Source organism: Haliotis rubra, unplaced genomic scaffold (genome assembly GCF_003918875.1).
Source record: "Haliotis rubra isolate DU_JTF1 unplaced genomic scaffold, ASM391887v1 Scf50, whole genome shotgun sequence".
NCBI classification, from domain to species: domain Eukaryota; kingdom Metazoa; phylum Mollusca; class Gastropoda; order Lepetellida; family Haliotidae; genus Haliotis; species Haliotis rubra.
The window spans coordinates 1,157,056-1,177,265 of record NW_025767191.1 but is presented as its reverse complement, the minus strand read 5'-3'; the positions used below and the strand labels follow the sequence as shown (position 1 = coordinate 1,177,265).

At 42.0% G+C, this 20,210-nt stretch overlaps 1 protein-coding gene across 1 annotated transcript; it reads left to right on the top strand.

Annotated features, from left to right (window-relative positions):
• Positions 1–4,848: 4,848 nt before the first annotated feature.
• On the top strand, positions 4,849–18,231 carry LOC124291866. Its single transcript, XM_046728932.1, has 8 exons — positions 4,849–4,941; positions 5,738–5,774; positions 6,234–7,580; positions 8,294–8,413; positions 10,741–10,773; positions 15,224–15,340; positions 15,705–15,818; positions 17,984–18,231. Exons 1-8 carry the CDS (start codon positions 4,849–4,851, stop codon positions 18,229–18,231), a joined length of 2,109 nt encoding a protein of 702 aa, XP_046584888.1.
• The last annotated feature ends 1,979 nt before the right edge of the window (positions 18,232–20,210 follow it).

Sequence of the window (20,210 nt, the reverse complement as noted above, 5' to 3'; positions counted from 1 at the left end):
AATATTGCACTTTTGATTTGCGATTGTACGCTTATAATTTTGTTTATTTGTTTTTTCATAATCAGCAATGTACATTATATGTCATGAATAAGTGATAATTGTGTTTTAATTATGTTTGTGTTTGGTTGCATGTGACCTTTAAGTGAAGTTTGAACAATAACGTTTTACAATATTGTGTATGTTCTTGAATAAAAACTGAATTTTTGGACTATATTTATAAAACATATTGCTCCCAATTGCTCTTTGAACAGGATTTTGATATGATTAAAATATCTACTGTTTATATTATACTGAAGATGAGTTAGTGGCCAAGGTGAAACTAATATACTGAACGTAAGTTAGTGACCAAGGTGAAACTAATGTACTGAACGTGAGTTAATGACCAATGTGAAGCTACTATATTGAAGGTGAGTTAGTGACCAGTGTGAAACAGGGATATCATTTCAGGAAGCAGGGATATCATTTCTTATTTATATTAATGAAATATGTTTCCGTCAACAGGTCTGGTCATTTTGACTATACCCATCTTAACAAATGTCTATTAATAGCTATATTGTCAGTATCATAGTAGTTTAATTAAGGGTGCTTATGTAAGGTCATCACACTTTTATGTGCCCTGATTTAATCCAGTCTGATTGAATCATTCGAATTCTTGCCTTTTTTCCCTAATTCAAATCTGCACTTCACTTTCAGTCTTTGCACCAGCAAGACATTTGCCATGTGCTGGAAATCAACTCATCTTTGTATATCTCACAGGTCAGTATAATCTCTTAAATTAGTCACTGAGTGTGTTTACATTTACACGCCATTTTTAATGTTTATGTTTAAATATAAACTGTAACCTTTGTGTGTAATAAAGAATAACTAAGTATAAATAATAACATGTCATCTCTTAGTGGAATTCAACAACTGAAAGTGTCCAAATAACTAAAATCATTAAAGTTTTCCTATGCGTGAATGGTTGAATATTTGGACGTTTGATTGATTGAATGTATGAATGTGAGAAAGGATAGTGTATATGTGGATGTAAGTATGAATGTGATATTACCTTGAAATACTTTAATTATATCCCAGGTTTCGAAATAATAAAAACGTTAACGTTGCATAGATTATAGGTACGCTTGTTTGGCTTGTGCTGTATTTCTATACCCTAGTGTCATACACCGGGTTGGAATTACTTTGTACTGGTTATAATGTTTATTGAATATTCTGTACTACATATTTTCTATCTGGGCATGTTTATTGAATTCAGATGCTTGTATGTTAACCATGTTTATTTCAGTCATATGTCAGAAGCAAATTTATGAGTTATCGCCCCTTGTAGGTAATTTGTTCAGAATCTGACTTGTATTTCATCTGAAAGAAGCAATGACCGATTTTAATCTTAAGTAAACTGACGTACAAAAGAAACTACACACCTGATGCTTTGGTAAAATGTTTTCCTAAAACCAGCGTAATATTTAGAAAAGTGTTTTGATTGTAACTCAAAAGTCACAAACATTGTGAACGTGTTGCAATAACACCATAGATATCGTACCCAATTGGAACATTGCTAGAAAAATATTTACGTTGTTTAACAGTCTCAAAACACCAAGTATCTTTTGTACATCAGTATATATAGCATGACTTTGTATATATTGAATCATGTATTGTTTCAGGGTGAGTTGTTACACATGGAATAAAGATCGCGCCCCTGTAACCACTGTCCTGAATTTAGTTGCATCCACTCACTATGCCAGTTACTCAATATACTGAAGGAGAAGTGATATGGAGACATACACCTTTGACAATTATTGATTTCTGTAATGACATATGCAGGGTAACAAGGTGAAGAGGGTATTTGTGCAAAGATATCTGAAAAATTTATCTGAAAATAATATTATAGTCAGTTTGGGTATAGACGTGATACGCTTTCTGTAAGTGTTTGATTCCTGCAGATATCACCCCGTCAGACTGTAATTCAATAATAATTAATTAAATATGACATATCTTCCGCAGACCATGTCAGTATCGGGAAACAGCCCATTGTACAACAGTACAGTAGATATTAATCATATCAGAAAATACAATTGAGTTAGTGTTTTCATCAAACATACATTTTCTTAAAATGTTTTATCCATTGTGATAGAACGTTCCAAGCGTAATACGTTGTACCTGTTGACATTCAGGAGGGGTCAGTGGTTTTCTGGACATTTAGACATGTGCTTGTGACAGACTGAGTTCTGGAATTCACAAGAACCCTCCTCTGATGCAGAGAACATGATACAAAAGCTGGTAGCGTTTTCCCATGAAGGGAGCTAACTCTTGCCCCGCATCTCACATTACATCTGAGGTTACTCTCTAGTTTGCCACTCTAGTTTGTAGTTTGTAGCACAGGCGCTTGTAACGCTAAAAACTGCCATCAAGGTATGTAGTGTCACTAACGGGGTCTTATCACTATATAAAAGGAAAAGAATGTAACGAGGTCAACACACCAAGTTCGTTTCAGGGCGAATTCAACAATGATCACTGTATCTGTCCCATTTAAAGTATGCACACATTTCAAGCCAATAGATTTACCTAACAAAATAAGACATAGAGCACAAAAATCGAAGCAGTACTTTGGGAGCTAGGGTCTTCGGAAGCTCGAAAAATCGTGATTTCTCGATTCCGAGCCAAAATCCCTGCTCAGAATTTGTAGCGGAATCTCACCCATTTTCTTGTTTATTTCACAGTATACACAAACGACATTCACCAAAACATGTTGAACTGATGGCGCCTGTCAGCGTGCTAGTCGTCATTCTTTCGGAGACATTTACATCTAACTGTCATAATGAGTTTACGTACATTTTTTCATCGCAAACGGATTTGTGTCGTGCCCGTTCGCCATTGACGACCTTGGCCTTAACCCGCCCCGCACTGAAAAGGGAGCTCATTGGCTAAAACAATAAATGTCCCATCAAATCGCTTACACATCAGCCCCTGTGGTTTGTAGTGCCACTGTGATTATATGTACTTTGTATTGATCTGTGAACCCCGTTAATTTTAGAATACAGTTGTTCTTTACAACACATTTCTTTCTTTGTTGGTTCCACAATACATGTGTATTCTTTTACATTGCTGATTCCAGGTTAACTACGTATTAGTTTCAACTCAGCGGGTAACAAAATCCTTTCTACATCAATCAGAAAATTCTGCTTAAAGCAGTCATTTTTAGGAATCGTGATAAATGAGTTCTGATACCGCGTTATAGGTGTCAGCGTAGGCAGCACCGGTTTCACCCAGCATAAACACATGCACAGGCTAGTCAATTGAAAACCCGATAAAATACGGAAGGTATGGAGCAAGTCAAAATAGGGGATTGCATCGGATATACTTTTTGTCACCGGTGCGTCAAATTTGTAAATATGTGCAACAATCAAACATGTTGAAAATGATGATGTGACGTTTCATCCATAGTCAAGAACTTGTGTAGGAATTTTTCTGAATCAGCATAATACAGGTCACACGACATACTGTTCCTGGTGCGTATATGATCACATTATATACTTTATACTGGTGAAGCAGGGTCCTCACAGATGACCACGCGTATACTAGTTCTACCTGTCTGTACTGCAGCTGGTTTGTCTGCACAAGGGCGGTGGGGTAGCCTAGTGGTTAAAGCGTTGGCTCGTCACGCCGGAGACCCGGGTTCGATTCCCCACATGGATACAATGTGTGAAGCCCATTTCTGGTGTCCCCCGCCGTGATATTGCTTGAATATTTCTAAAAGCGGCGTTAAACCATACTCACTCACTCACTGTCTTGACAAGTCAATTAAGTGGTTGTGTTTCGTCAGTGGTGTTCCGGAACTCTTTTCAGGTACCGTTTTCATAACGATTGCAATGTCTCATTGTCATTTTCAGCGTTATACTACCTGAAACTTGAGATATTGCATTGCTATGTTTGTAAATCTAATCTTGTGCATGTCAATATATATTTTGTTCATTGATCTTGTGGGTGTTTCACAATTACATGTTTGATTGTGTAGTACTGAATTATCGGTTTGGGAATCAAGATGTGTCCGCCTCCCTTGACTCAATAGAGGTATTGTGTCGTGGTGGAGATGTATAAACGTATTTGTTCACACAAAAACACACGTGAAGCTAAGGCCTCCGCATATTTATCGATTGCAGAGATAATATGAGTGTAATCCAATTATTGGCCATACAGGGAAGAGCACGTAGATATAAACTTTTATGTGAATTACATGTTAGGCATGTGATACATGTGGTCTCACCTTAGGCAAGTAAGTTTGTTCAAAATTGCCTCTGTTCACTAAACAGAAAATGGGTACCCGGTGGGAAAAGTCATGTGACTATTAAGCTAGCGCAGCTTGGGGTATCCGGGGTAATATTAGTCCTATTGAGCCTAGTGAATGGAGTTTAGTGCATTATAAATGCACACATTATCATTAGGCTCAAGCTCCGTAGCATTTATAATAATAATAATACGCTAAACACCACGAGTTTTCCACGAACCGTGTATCTGAGGTAAATGACCTGTCCCACATACTTGTTGACACCCTGTAACTCTCCCCAACTGTTTACACCCTTGTATGACGTTGTTAAAGTAAAGGGCGAACAACAGTAGGGTGATCGCGATCTCACCTGTCAGTAGCCGACGTTAAAGTGTGGCCCTTGACCGGAACAACATGCGTCTGTTGAGTTATGTTTATATATTGTACCCTTTTATATTTTCCCAGTTTAACGACAATGCTGAGATGTAGGGCGTTATCGATTGTGACCTTAAGCCATGGAATCTGATCCAACATTCTGAATAATATATTGAAATGTTCTGTCATCAACATTGTTCTTGTTTGACGTACATATGGCCACGAGAACCCCTCTTCTAGCATTGTTTGCAATGTTCACAGGGATGACAATCACACTGCAGTATGCAGTAGTGATACAGTTGGCTCTGGTAAGTCGTCGTGTGTTTAAACTGTTGTCGTACCTGTATTTATATACAAAGAGTACATCTATTTTCCGGGGCGCCATTTTGTTTAATGGTGAGATATCGTTTGTCTGCCTTCGGAAAACACATTTCATTAAGCTATAGATACCATGTGTAGTTTAAATCATTTTAATGTCAGGTTAACTGGGAATCAGTCCGTAAAAGAACTCGGTGTGAAATCAACAAACAATAAAGTAATGTGATGTAATTAACAATTGTACTCTAAAAGTAACCTTGTTCGCAAATCAATACAAATCTAGACACATTCAGAGACAGTATAGTGCAAGAGAAGTGATTATAGTACATACGACATTGATTGTATTATTCACCTCTCTAGCCTTGGCAGGAGGATACACTGACCGTCACACACAATACTGGTCTTCTGGTGACTTGAGATGCAATGAGAGGCTACTAAGTTGCTAGAAATGTGCACGCTAAGGCAGATCTTTCTAATATATTCTATGTGGAGGGTTCTAGTACCTTTCAGTTACATGTGGCAGGAATGTTCGATGCCATGCAGGCCTTACTTGTTCACAACCATTGTGAAACCCTTGAACATGGGCCTGGTCCTTTTGAATCATACTGAACCGGGCATCCTACTGATAGGTTGTCTACGAGTAGATTCGGACGCCGACATAAAACGTACGCATTAATCCAACACGATTATAACGCTCTTCACAAGCAACACTTTGCATGATGACATCCGGTGTTGATGATAACCTTTTGTCCTCAGATGTTCGATAATGTTTCCTTTTGTCAACAGGAAATGGGAGTATCGCAGATTTTCTCAGCAGCAGAAGGTAGGATATTGACCCGAGAGTAAATGTAATGACCACGTAGCTCGCATATGCTGTTCTGAGGACCCAGATAATAGTTTAGTGTTCGGACAAAACTACAGATAGTATGCATGGTCAGTCTGTTGGGTGTTCTGTCGCATGTCCAGTTTCTCCATGGCACTGTAGACTGCATGGTTCAACGACCTCACTGTCGTCAGTGAGTAAGTGAATATGCTTGTAGCAATATTCCAGCAATATCACGGCGAAGGACACCAGAAAATGGGCTTCACACCTTGTATGCATGTGGGGAATCGAACCCGGGCCTTCGGCGTGACGAGCGAATGCTGTAACCACAAGGTTACCCTACCGCCCCTGATAGACATGTAAAGTGATGTACCCTGTGTTATTTTAACAGTCACACACTCAGACACACCTATGTATATCTTTGTGTGTGTGATGTTACCTACTTTATGTTTGATACAGGTGTCGTTAGCGACAAAGCCGGGAAGATGTTCCTGTTGTCGTTCCTTCCCACCCACGACAGTAGTGGAAACATTCTACTAGTGCTCTCAGCGCACAATGACACCAGCGTGCAGGTAGAAAACCAGTTCTACAACATATCGCTATCATATGACATCGCACAACATGATTCAGTAAACGTCAGTCTAAGTTCCCAGCTCAGGTACCGCAACCATCTGGAAATAGAACGGAAAGCTGTGATTGTGAACTCTTCTGCTGACATTGTTGTCCACGTGTTTAATATCGGCAACATAACTTCTGACGGATATGTTGCCTTACCCGTGGAAGCACTGTCAACACGCTATCTCCTGGCTGCTTTCAATAAACCTTCAACAATTTTCAGTGTGTTCAGCAACTCAAAACCTACTGTCTCAGCGTTTACAATAGCTGCCCTTGAGGATAATACAACCGTTACCATCAAGTTCAAGCATTCACTATCTTCATGTGGAGTACAGCCAAAATCTACATCTGTTTTGGGTTCATTTCTAAACCAGTTCACATTTTCGTTTCCCCAAGCATCAGTGAGAGAAGATGCTAAACAAAAGGAAGTTGTGATGACAATAAACAAGTATGATGTGATAGGAACAAACTGCACTGTGGACCCAACTGGAACAATCATTACAAGCAGTAGACCAGTGAGCGTTGTGTCGGGCGGTGTGTGTACCTTCGTGCCCCACGCCATGATGCCGGAGTGTGACCACATGGAGGAGATGATGATACCGTCAGAGCTCTTCGGGAGCCATTTTGTCTTCCATGAACTTGGAGGTCGTCCGTCTGGTGCCATATACAGAATCATCGCCAACGAAAACCACACGTCTATAACATCTAGCCTGGGACATGGGGGAACCTTGCACGAGTCTCAGGCGGCTGACATCAACATCAAGGAGACGGGGCCAATGTGTCTGAGCACCAGCAAACCCGTCCTGGTCGTCATGTTCTCAAAGGGAAGCCATGCCGATGTCCCCGAGGGGTTTGGAGGGCCATTCATGACTGTTGTTCCTCCCACTGAGAGGTTCTCGTCCATGCCGATCCATCTCCCACATCTCTGGAACATAACCTTCATGAAGACAAGGATGACCCCGTATGTCACGGTGATCCAGAAACAGGAATGCAAAGACAATTTCGATATGTTTGATGAGGTTAGAGTTATTCCGGACTGCAAGTATGCTGTGGCCACCATGAAGCTGACGAGATCCTTTGAGCAGTTAGTACTGATGCCAGAGATGAAATATGGTGCCATATTTTATGGATTTGGCTCAGGAGAGGGTTTTGGATTTTCAACAGGAATTTCTATGACAAATAAAACGTCTGGTAAGGCACATTTGGTATTTCGCAAATTATAAAAAAGTTTGTATAATAACGCAGTCCGTTTCCAAGGTATGAGGCCTATAGAATCAGATTTTTTTGTTAACTTATATTTCTTTATAAAACTAATGGAAGAAATTGTTCTTTGGGACTGATGATTTCTTAACGAAGACTAGCTTGTTCGCACATTACCTGTTGTTGCCTTTTGGACACAAGAAATCGCAGCACGACAACCGTTAAATGTCACGGCGTGATGACGTGTATGGACACAAGGTGTTTTGCAGCATTTTATCAGCATCTCATAGCCTATAATATAGAGACAACGCGTTTTGTAAACGACAACATACCTGCCACTTTAGACACTTTGAAAACAGAAGTTATCTTCATTCCACAATTACTTTGTAAAATACAAACGTTACAGCGAACATTGAGCAAAATGATCATGGAAATTTGACATTGTTTTACTTAGTTAGCATCTGGCTAGTTTGAGGAAAGGCATTCAAAGGGTTCCCGATATAGGGTTTGATACTGATTACCTCCCCTGCCATATAGGTAGGTAGGTAAGGTTTTTTGGCGACCTTGGGCCTTAAAAGGCCTATAGGCGCCCACCTGCCATATAGGGTTTTGATACTGACTACCTCCCCTCCCAAATAGGGTTTGATACTGATTACCTCCCTGTGATATAGGGTTTGATACTGATTACCTCCCCTCCCTCCCAGAGTTGCAGGAGACAAGGTACTGCGACAGTTTCCCCTGTCTGAACGACGCTGTGTGTACTGAGGGCTGCCCCTACTCTTGTCTCTGCAGGGATGGTTTCCAGGGTCGCCAGTGTGAACAACGTGAGTATACCATCTACCTACAGTGAGTATACCATATGCCTGCAGTGAGTATACCATCTACCCACAGTGAGTATACCATCTACACGCAGTGAGTATACCATCTACCTGCAGTGAGTATACCATCTACCTGCAGTGAGTATACCATCTACCTACAGTGAGTATACATCTACCTGCAGTGAGTATACCATCTACCTGCAGTGAGTGTACATCTACTTGCAGAGAGTATACCATCTACATGCAGTGAGTATACATCAACCTGCAGTGAGTATACCATCTACATGCAGTGAGTATACATCTACATGCAGTGAGTATACCATCTACATGCAGTGAGTATACATCTACCTACAGTGAGTATACATCTACCTGCAGTGAGTATACGATCTACCTGCAGTGAGTATACTTCTTCCTGCAGTGAGTATGCATCTACCTGCAGTGACTATACCATCTACCTGTAGTGAGAATGCCATCTACATGCAGAGAGTATACCATCTACCTGCAGTGAGCATACATCTCGAGCAGTGAGTATACATCTACCTGCAGTGAGTATACCATCCACATGCAGTGAGCATACATCTACCTGCATTGAGTATACCATCTACCTGCAGTGAGTATACCATCTACATGCAGTGAGTATACCATCTACCTGCAGTGAGTATACCATCTACATGCAGTGAGTATACCATCTACCTGCAGTGAGTATACCATCTACCTGCAGTCAGTATACCATCTACCTGCAGTGAGTATACCATCTACCTGCAGTGAGTATACCATCTACCTGCAGTGAGTATACATCTACCTGCAGTGAGTATACCATCTACCTGCAGTGAGTATACATCTACCTGCAGTGAGAATACCATCTACATGCAGAGAATATACCATCTACATGCATTGAGTATACCATCTACCTGCAGTGAGTATACATCTACCTGCAGTGAGTATACCATCTACCCGCAGTGAGTATACCATCTACATGCAGTGAGTATACCATCTACATGCAGTGAGTATACCATCTACATGCAGTAAGTATACCATCTACATGCAGAGAGTATACCATCTACATGCAGTGAGTATACCATCTACATGTATACCATCTACATGCAGTGAAGTATACCATCTACATGTATCTACATGCAGTGAGTATACCATCTACATGCAGAGGTATGCCATCTACATGCAGAGTATACCATCTACATGCAGAGTGGAGTATGCCATCTACCTGCGGTGCGATTATGTGTGTCTCATCTACCTACGGTGGTGTACCATCTACCATCTACCTGCAGTGAGTATACCTGGGTTAATTCATACAGTGAGTCATACCTGCATCTACATGCATATAGTGAGTAATACCATCTACATGCAGTGAGTATACCATCTACATGCAGTGTATATACCATCTACATGCAGCAGTATACCATCTACATGAGAGAGTATACCATCTACATGCAGAGAGTATACATCTACCAGAGAGCGCAGCAGTATGTATACCATCTACCTACAGTGAGTATACATCTACGGTGAGGAATACTGCAGTGAGAATACCTGCAGGTGAGAAGTATACCATCTACATGCAGAGAGTATACCATCTACATGCAGTGAGTATACCATCTACATGCAGAAAGTATACCATCTACATGCAGTGAGTATACCAGTCTACATGCAGTGAGTATACCATCTACATGCAGAGAGTATACCATCTACATGCAGAGAGTATACCATCTACCTGCAGTGAGTATACCATCTACCTGCAGTGAGTATACCATCTACCTACAGTGAGATACCATCTACCTACAGTGAGTATACATCTACCTGCAGTGAGTATACCATCTACCTGCAGTGAGTATACCATCTACCTGAGGTGAATACACCATCTACATAGATGGTATACTATTTTACATGTACTAGTTAATTACAGTCACCCAACTATATTTCGTAGGTTACTCATGTAGGTAGGCGCCATGTATTTATGAAATGTTTGATCTGGAAACGTAACCCAACTGGAAAATGTAGCAAATATGTACGAGTGTTGTTTAATAGGAGCCCATTTAGTGACATGAATAAACAAGAAGGACGTGTTGTTACATATTGGTCTTTTTACATATGCAGCATACCTTGTCTGGAGTTTTGCGCTATATAAATGGACTCATTATTATCATTAACAGTCAGACAGTCATTGTTCTATATCGATTGATACCTAAACTCCCATAATGTTGTAACCTCTGTAAACAAAATATGAAAGTTGAGAAGATGATGGGCATATTTCAGTAAGGCTGGACATGACATACGATGTATTTGAAATAACAAGAACACATGGCTGTTATTTGTTCCAGAAAAGAACAATACTATGGAACCACTGTTCAAAGGTAAGTTACAATACGTTTGCTTGAGAATAATTTGCCATGTCTGTATCTGTAGTTGTGCATATGATCTGACATAAATACTTCCCATACAATTGGTGCTAGTGAGGGACCGGGCGGGTCCTTCAGGTGTTCCACATTCCTGATAATGACTAGTCGCTTAAATGCGCCTATCGCACACAGGCTGTTGAGTGGATACGGCACCTCGAAAGAACAACTCATTCGGACAATAATCGGAGCGGACTTCCCTCAACACACCAACTTGTGTATTTTTAAATGGTTCTTCCAAACCTCTACATCCATGTTGCTGATTTGGTTTCTGTATCGGCTCGTGTTGATGTGGCTGTATCCTGGTTGGACCATGTTCGCAGCATGTATTGGCTTGTGTTGATGTGGTTGTATCCTGGTTGGACCATGTTCGCAGCATGTATAGGCTTGTGTTGATGTGGCTGTATCCTGGTTGGACCATGTTCGCAGCATGTATAGGCTTGTGTTGATGTGGTTGTGTCCTGGTTGGACCATGTTCGCAGCATGTATAGGCTTGTGTTGATGTGGTTGTGTCCTGGTTGGACCATGTTCGCAGCATGTATAGGCTTGTGTTGATGTGGCTGTGTCCTGGTTGGACCATGTTCGCAGCATGTATTGGCTTGTGTTGATGTGGCTGTGTCCTGGTTGGACCATGTTCGCAGCATGTATTGGCTCGCGTTGATGTGGCTGTATCCGTCTTGGACCATGTTCGCAGCATGTATTGGCTTGTGTTGATGTGGCTGTATCCTACTTGGACCATGTTCGCAGCATGTATTGGCTCGTGTTGATGTGGCTGTATCCGACTTGGACCATGTTCGCAGCATGTATTGGCTTGTGTTGATGTGGCTGTATCTTACTTGGACCATGTTCGCAGCATGTATCGGTTTGTGTTGTTGTGGCTGTATCCTGATTGGACCATGTTCGCAGCATGTATTGGCTTGTGTTGATGTGGCTGTATCTTACTTGGACCATGTTCGCAGCATGTATCGGTTTGTGTTGTTGTGGCTGTATCCTGGTTGGACCATGTTCGCAGGAACACATGCACGACAGGCGAATTGATGGTCAGCTCAGTCTAATCCTTTATTGGTGTTAAGGTTTAAAGTGCATCAATACGGATCATGACGTATTAAAGCTGTGGATACGGATGATACAGGACGACTGTTAGAACAATGAAGAGAATCCAAGTCTACAAGTTAGCTGGTCTGGTTCGCTGACATGATGGCTCATAATATCAATCCATATATCATCTAGTACAGATACGAGTTAAAGCTCAAATGTAGACACAAAATCCTCATTTGATTGCTTATGTATGTATATATTATGCTGTATTCACCGCCAGACACCGACAACTGCATCTCCAACCCGTGTGTCCGTGGACAGTGTCGAGACAGAATAGATACATACAAGTGTGTGTGTGAACCTGGCTTCCATGGAGTGAATTGTGAAAAAGGTGCGAATCATTACAGTTGTTGAGAGCTGCTCGCCACCCCATACCCTTCCCTGCTATGCTTATCCCCTAAATACTGAGAGGTGAGCCGCTCGCCACCCCATACCCTAACCTGCTATGCGTATCATCTATACTGAGAGGTGAACTGCTCGCCACCCCATACCCTACCCTGCTATGCGTATCACCTAAATACTGAGAGGTGAGCCGCTCGCCACCCCATACCCTACCCTGCTATGCTTATCATACTGAGAGGTGAGGCGCTCGCCACCCCATACCCTACCCTGCTATGCGTATCATCTAAATACTGAGAGGTGAGCCGCTCGCCACCCCATACCCTACCCTGCTATGCGTATCACCTAAATACTGAGAGGTGAGCTGCTCGCCACCCCATACCCTACCCTGCTATGCGTATCATCTAAATACTGAGAGGTGAGCTGCTCGCCACCCCATACCCTACCCTGCTATGCTTATCCCCTAAATACTGAGAGGTGAGCAGCTCGTCACCCCATACCCTACCCTACCCTGCACTGACACCTGCTCAGGGGTCTCATGTGTTACTAGAAATGTTTATCTACGCAGATATAGACGAATGTCTCGGAGACCCGTGTGTTACTAGAAATGTTTATCTACACAGATATAGACGATTGTCTTGGAGATCCATGTGCTACTAGAAATGCTTATATACACAGATATTGACGATTGTCTTGGAGATCCATGTGCTACTAGAAATGTTTATATATACAGATATAGACGAATGTCTCGGAGACCCGTGTGTGCATGGCGAATGCAAAGACGGAGTGAACTCCTACACCTGCCTCTGTTACCTTGGTTACACAGGACTGCATTGCGACATCAGTGAGTATTTAGAATAATGATATTTCGTCCCCACATTTGCCTTTACAGACTGAGGGAGAGGCACAGTGACTGCTCGGTTTACAATATATTTTTGCGGCTAACCTGAGGATGGGACTGTCTACTCATCCTCAATGTGCTTGGTGTTTAATGGGTCATATTTCTCACTTACAGATATAAACGACTGTTCTCCAGACCGGTGTAGTGGACACGGGGCGTGTCGAGATGGCGTCAGTAACTACTCTTGCATTTGCCAACCAGGATACACGGGGTCTCACTGCCACACAGGTATAGTGAACACACAGGTAACAGTAGAAAGGTAACACAGGTGTAACAGGCACTACCACACAGGTATAGTCAACACACAGGTAACAGTAGATAGGTAACACAGGTGTAACAGGCACTACCACACAGGTATACTCAACACACAGGTAACCGTAGATAAGGTAATACAGGTGTAATAGACACTGCCACACAGGTATAGTCAGCACACAGGTAACAGTAGATAAGGTACTAGGAGTAACAGGCACTACCACACAGGTATAGTCAGCACACAGGTAACAGTAGATAAGGTAATGCAGGTGTAACAGGCACTACCACACAGGTATAGTCAACACACAGGTAACAGTAGATAAGGTAATACAGGTGTAACAGGCACTACCACACAGGTATAGTCAGCACACAGGTAACAGTAGATAAGGTAATACAGGAGTAACAGGCACTACCATACAGGTATAGTCAGCACACAGGTAACAGTAGATAAGGTAACACAGGAGTAACAGGCACTACCATACAGGTATAGTCAGCACACAGGTAACAGTAGATAAGGTAATACAGGAGTAACAGGCACTACCATACAGGTATAGTCAGCACACAGGTAACAGTAGATAAGGTAACACAGGAGTAACAGGCACTACCACACAGGTATAGTCAACACACAGGTAACAGTAGATAAGGTAATACAGGTGTAATAGACACTGCCACACAGGTATAGTCAACACACAGGTAACAGTAGATAAGGTAATGCAGGTGTAACAGACACTACCACACAGGTATAGTGAACACACAGGTAACAGTAGATAAGGTAACACAGGAGTAACAGGCACTACCATACAGGTATAGTCAGCACACAGGTAACAGTAGATAAGGTAATAGAGGTGTAACAGGCACTACCACACAGGTATTGCCAACACACAGGTAACAGTAGATAAGGTAATGCAGGTGTAACAGGCACTACCATACAGGTATTGTCAACACACAGGTAACAGTAGATAAGGTAATAGAGGTGTAACAGGCACTACCACACAGGTAGAGTCAACACACAGGTAACAGTAAATAAGGTAGATACAGGTGTAATAGACACTGCCACACAGGTAGAGTCAACACACAGGTAACAGTAGATAAGGTAATGCAGGTGTAATAGACACTACCACACAGGTATAGTCAATAGACACTACCACACAGGTAACAGTAAATAAGGTAAATACAGGAGTAACAGGCACTACCACACAGGTATAGTCAACACACAGGTACTAGTAGAAAAGGTAAACACAGGTGTAACAGGCACTACCACACAGGTAAAGTCACCACACAGGTAACAGTAGATAAGGTAATACAGGTGTAACAGGCACTACCACACAGGTATAGTAAAGACACATGTACTAGTAGAAAAGGTAAATACAGGTGTAACAGGCACTACCACACAGGTATAGTCAACACACGGGTAACAGTAGATAAGGTAAATACAGGAGTAACAGGCACTATAGTAAACACTTGATAATAGTTAACACTTGATATACAGGTAATATAAAACACTTGATATGCAGACAATAGTAAACACTTGATATACAGCCAATAGTAAACACTTGATATACAGGTAATAGTAAACACTTGATATGCAGACAATGGTAAAGACTTGATATACAGGTAATAGTAAACACTTGATATACAGGTAACAGTTAGAAAACACTTGATATAAACACTTCACATTCAGGTAATTCCTGACAATGACAAACATTTACCAGCAGAAAGATTCGAACTAAGTCCGTAATTATACATTTTGTACTACAAAAATCACTGCTGACTCTAATTGTTTAAGATTATAATTATTGATCTCTAATCTACCCTCAGACATTGACGACTGTGTGAACGACTTCCTCTGCCTGAACAACGGCACCTGCGTGGACGGGGTCAACGTGTACACGTGCGTGTGCACTCACGGCTACACAGGGCGCCGATGTGAGCACGGTAGGTATGAGAGTCACAGATGATTTTGGCAATAGTGAAGTACCTGGTGTTCGAACAGTCTATTGTCAGCATGCAGCTCTGCAACATACGTCCGCGTCAACTTACAGTACGATTCAACAACGCGTTACTTCACTTTCACTGTTTCATCTTCATATGCCCTGAAAGGTCCCACAACTGACACTACTCATGGTTCTACTGACAAATATCTACCAGGTCTTGTTCTTAGAGCAAGAAATTCTTTTGTGTGTCACCTGCAGATCTATATATTAAATGTTCCCACAATCTGTCGGGTTAAAGATGTTTCTCAATGGATCCATTGTGAAAGTGAAAGTCCGTCGACTACATCAACGTTTTTACCGTGCAGATATAGTGGAGTGCGTGAGCAGCCCCTGCAGGAACGGCGGCTACTGCGTGGAAGGTCCCAGCTCCTACACCTGCATGTGCCGGGCCGGATACACCGGTGTCAACTGTGAGCAGGGTAGGTACATTCCGTTACTTACCTAATGTCAACTGTCAGCAGGGTAGGTACATTCCGTTACTTACCTAATGTCAACCGTGAGCAGGGTAGGTATATTCCGTTACTTATCTACTGCCAACTGTGAGCAGGGTAGGTATATTCCGTTACTTATCTAATGTCAACTGTGAGCAGGGTAGGTACATTCCGTTACTTATCTACTGCCAACTGTGAGCAGGGTCGGTATATTCCGTTACTTACCTAATGTCAACTGTCAGCAGGGTAGGTATATTCCGTTACTTACCTACTGCCAACTGTGAGCAGGGTAGGTACATTCCGTTACTTATCTACTGCCAACTGTGAGCAGGGTAGGTATATTCCGTTACTTACCTACTGCCAACTGTGAGCAGGGTCGGTATATTCCATTACTTCCCTAATGTCAACTGTGAGTAGGGTAGGTAGATTCCGTTACTTACCTAATGTCAACTGTGAGCAGGGTAGGTACATTCCGTTACTTACCTACTGCCAACTGTGAACAGGGTAGGTACATTCCATTATCTACCTACTGCCAACTGTGAGTAGGGTAGGTACATTCCGTTACTTACCTACTGCCAACTGTGAGCAGGGTAGGTACATTCCGTTATCTACCTACTGCCAACTGTGAGTAGGGTAGGTACATTCCGTTACTTACCTACTGCCAACTGTGAGCAGGGTAGGTACATTCCGTTACTTACCTACTGCCAACTGTGAGCAGGGTAGGTACATTCCGTTATCTACCTACTGCCAACTGTGAGCAGGATAGGTATGTTCCATTATCTACCTACGGTCAACTGTGAGCAGGGTAGGTACATTCCGTTATCAACCTACTTTCAACTTCGAGTAGGGTAGGTGCATTCCGTTACTTACCTACTGTCAACTGTGAGGAAGGTAGGTACATCCTGTTACTTACCTAATGTCAACTGTGAAGAAGGAAGGTACATTCCAATGAAAAACGTATTGTCTGATGTACCCTCGATGTTTGTTTATGTTCCCCTCGCCCTTCGGGCTCATAAACATAAACAAACATCGAGGGTACATCAACCCATGCCCCCTCGTGACCAGTGAATCTACCTACTGTCAACTGTGAGCTGGGTAGGTACACTCCGTTACTTACCTACTATCAACTGTGAGTAGGGTAGGTACATTATAAATTGTTCACTGGTCACGAGGGGGCATGGGTTGATGTACCCTCGATGTTTGTTTATGTTTATGAGCCCGAAGGGCGAGGGGAACATAAACAAACATCGAGGGTACATCAACCCATGGGCCCCGAGGGACCAGTGAACAACGTATTTATCTTACCGAACACCTTAATGTTAATTTTGAATTGTTTGAAGTACGGGTACAAATCATTTTGTAGCCATCGCTAGATTTTGCTGACAAGAAAAACAGATTTAGAGTTATTTCCCTTCCATCGATTTGCATTCGCAAAACATCGGTAATTTCCGTACATCGTACGTGTTTCAATGTTATTCGAGATAAAGAATTACTACCACGAAGTACCAAATGAGTTGCCATTGACTGCGGGGTACATTGAAATGTTACTCGCTTGTAAGCGGGGTACATTGAAAATAATAGAAGAGCGCTCAGCCAATCAGAAAGCGACATTTAAGTGTGAGGTAAGATAATCCGTTATCTACCTACTGTCAACTGTAAGCAGGGTAGGTACATTCCGTTACTTACCTACTGTCAACTGTGAACAGGGTAGGTGCATTCCGTTACTTACCTACTGTCAACTGTGAGCAGGGTAGGTACATCAACTGTAGTGGTCTTCGTTATATTGAAATTGATGACATCTCTCTATCTACAGCCGATGATGATATATAAAATCTATGCAATTTGATGTGAATCTTCAAGTGTACGAGAGACACGGCCGTCGCGAATCCATTTCTAAAGAATCATATCGTTCAAAGCGGACGTAAAATATTAAAATATGATGAATGAAATAATACTGAAAACATCCAGCCGTTACAGTATTTCTGATTACCAATTTTGTTGTGATATAGCATTGTCTTCATGGTGGGTATTATATGAACAGTTCCTTCTTGAAAGCGTTCAATGTTTTAAGAATGTAACATTCGTCTCTCCTGTTAAACAGATTTGATCGCCGAGTATTTCTTCTGTCCAGCACAAAACATCTTTTGTTCCAGACATTGACGATTGTACCCCAAACCCATGCTTGCACGATGGCAGATGTACCGACAGCGTCAACAACTTCATCTGCGACTGTAAAGACGGATTCACAGGGACCCAGTGCGGTACAGGTAAACTGGGATCGCGATTCGACAGATTCAAATTACGCAGCACACGCTGTGAGAAATATCAACCTATTATATGTACCACCACTCCCTTCCCTCAGTCACACAGAGAGGAAGTACTAGCATATGTGTGGCAGTAACAGGAAGAAGTATATGTGTGGCAGTAACAGGAAGAAGAAGTGTATGTGTGGCAGTAACAGTAGGATGTATATGTGTGACAGTAACAGGGGGAAGTATATGTGTGGCAGTAATAGGGTGAAGTATGATGTGGTGGCAGTAACAGGGGAAGTATATGTGTTGCAGTAACAGGGGGAAGTATATGTGTGACAGTAACAGGGGAAAGTATATGTGTGACAGTAACAAGGGGAAGTATATGTGTGGCAGTAACAGGAGGAAGTATATGTGTGACAGTGACAGGAGGAAGTATATGTGTGACAGTAACAGGGCTAAGTATATGTATGGCAGTAACGTGATCATGTATATTTGTAGCAGTAACAATAGGACATATGTGTGTGGCAGTAACATGGCGAAGTATATATGTGTGGCAGTAACAGGAGGAAATATATATGTGTGGCAGTAACAGGAGGAAGTATATGTGTGGCAGTAACATGGCGAAGTATATATGTGTGGCAGTAACAGGAGGAAGTATATATGTGTGGCAGTAACAGGAGGAAGTATATATGTGTGGCAGTAACAGGGCAAGTATATGTGTGAGCAAGTATATGTATATGTGTGGCAGTAACAGGAGGAAGTATATGTGTGACAGTAACAGGAGGAAGTGTATGTGTGGCAGTAACAGGGGAAGTATATGTGTGGTAGTAACAGGAGGAAGTATATGTGTGGCAGTAACAGGAGGAAGTGTATGTGTGGTAGTAACAGGAGGAAGTGTATGTGTGGCAGTAACAGGAGGAAGTATATGTGTGACAGTAACAGGAGGAAGTATATATGTGTGGCAGTAACAGGAGGAAGTATATGTGTGGCAGTAACAGGAGGAAGTATATGTGTGGCAGTAACAGGAGGAAGTATATGTGTGGCAGTAACAGGAGGAAGTATATGTGTGGCAGTAACAGGAGGAAGTATATGTGTGGCAGTAACAGGGGAAGTATATGTGTGGCAGTAACAGGAGGAAGTATATATGTGTGGCAGTAACAGGAGGAAGTATATGTGTGGCAGTAACAGGAGGAAGTATATGTGTGGCAGTAACAGGAGGAAGTGTATGTGTGGCAGTAACAGGAGGAAGTGTATGTGTGGCAGTAACAGGAGGAAGTATATGTGTGGCAGTAACAGGAGGAAGTGTGGCAGTAATATGTGTGGCAGTAACAGGAGGAAGTATATGTGTGGCAGTAACAGGAGGAAGTATATGTGTGGCAGTAACAGGAGGAAGTATATATGTGTGGCAGTAACAGGAGGAAGTATATGTGTGGCAGTAACAGGAGGAAGTATATATGTGTGGCAGTAACAGGAGGAAGTATATGTGTGTGGCAGTAACAGGAGGAAGTATATATGTGTGGCAGTAACAGGAGGAAGTATATGTGTGGCAGTAACAGGAGGAAGTATATGTGTGGCAGTAACAGGGCTAAGTATATGTGTGGCAGTAACGTGATCATGTATATGTGTAGCAGTAACATGGGGAAGTATATGTGTGGCAGTAACAGGAGGAAGTATATGTGTGACATTAACAGGAGGAAGTATATGTGTGACAGTAACAGGAGGAAGTATATGTGTGGCAGTAACAGGAGGAAGTATATGTGTGACAGTAACAGGAGGAAGTGTATGTGTGGCAGTAACAGGAGGAAGTGTATGTGTGGCAGTAACAGGAGGAAGTGTATGTGTGACAGTAACAGGAGGAAGTGTATGTGTGGCAGTAACATGGCGAAGTATATATGCGTGGCAGTACGTCATAGAGAGGCACTGACTGCTGAGGTAGCGTACTGCAACACTGTGTCTATATACATCACCCACATACATCAGGGTCAACATAACAGGTTGTTTTAAGTTATATAATACGTTGAAAGATCTCATGTACCTGTTATCTACGATTTTCGCGTTACGAGCTATTGTACTGTACATTTAGCGATAACTGGTACTGTACATGGTGATGTTACTGGTGATGATCCCA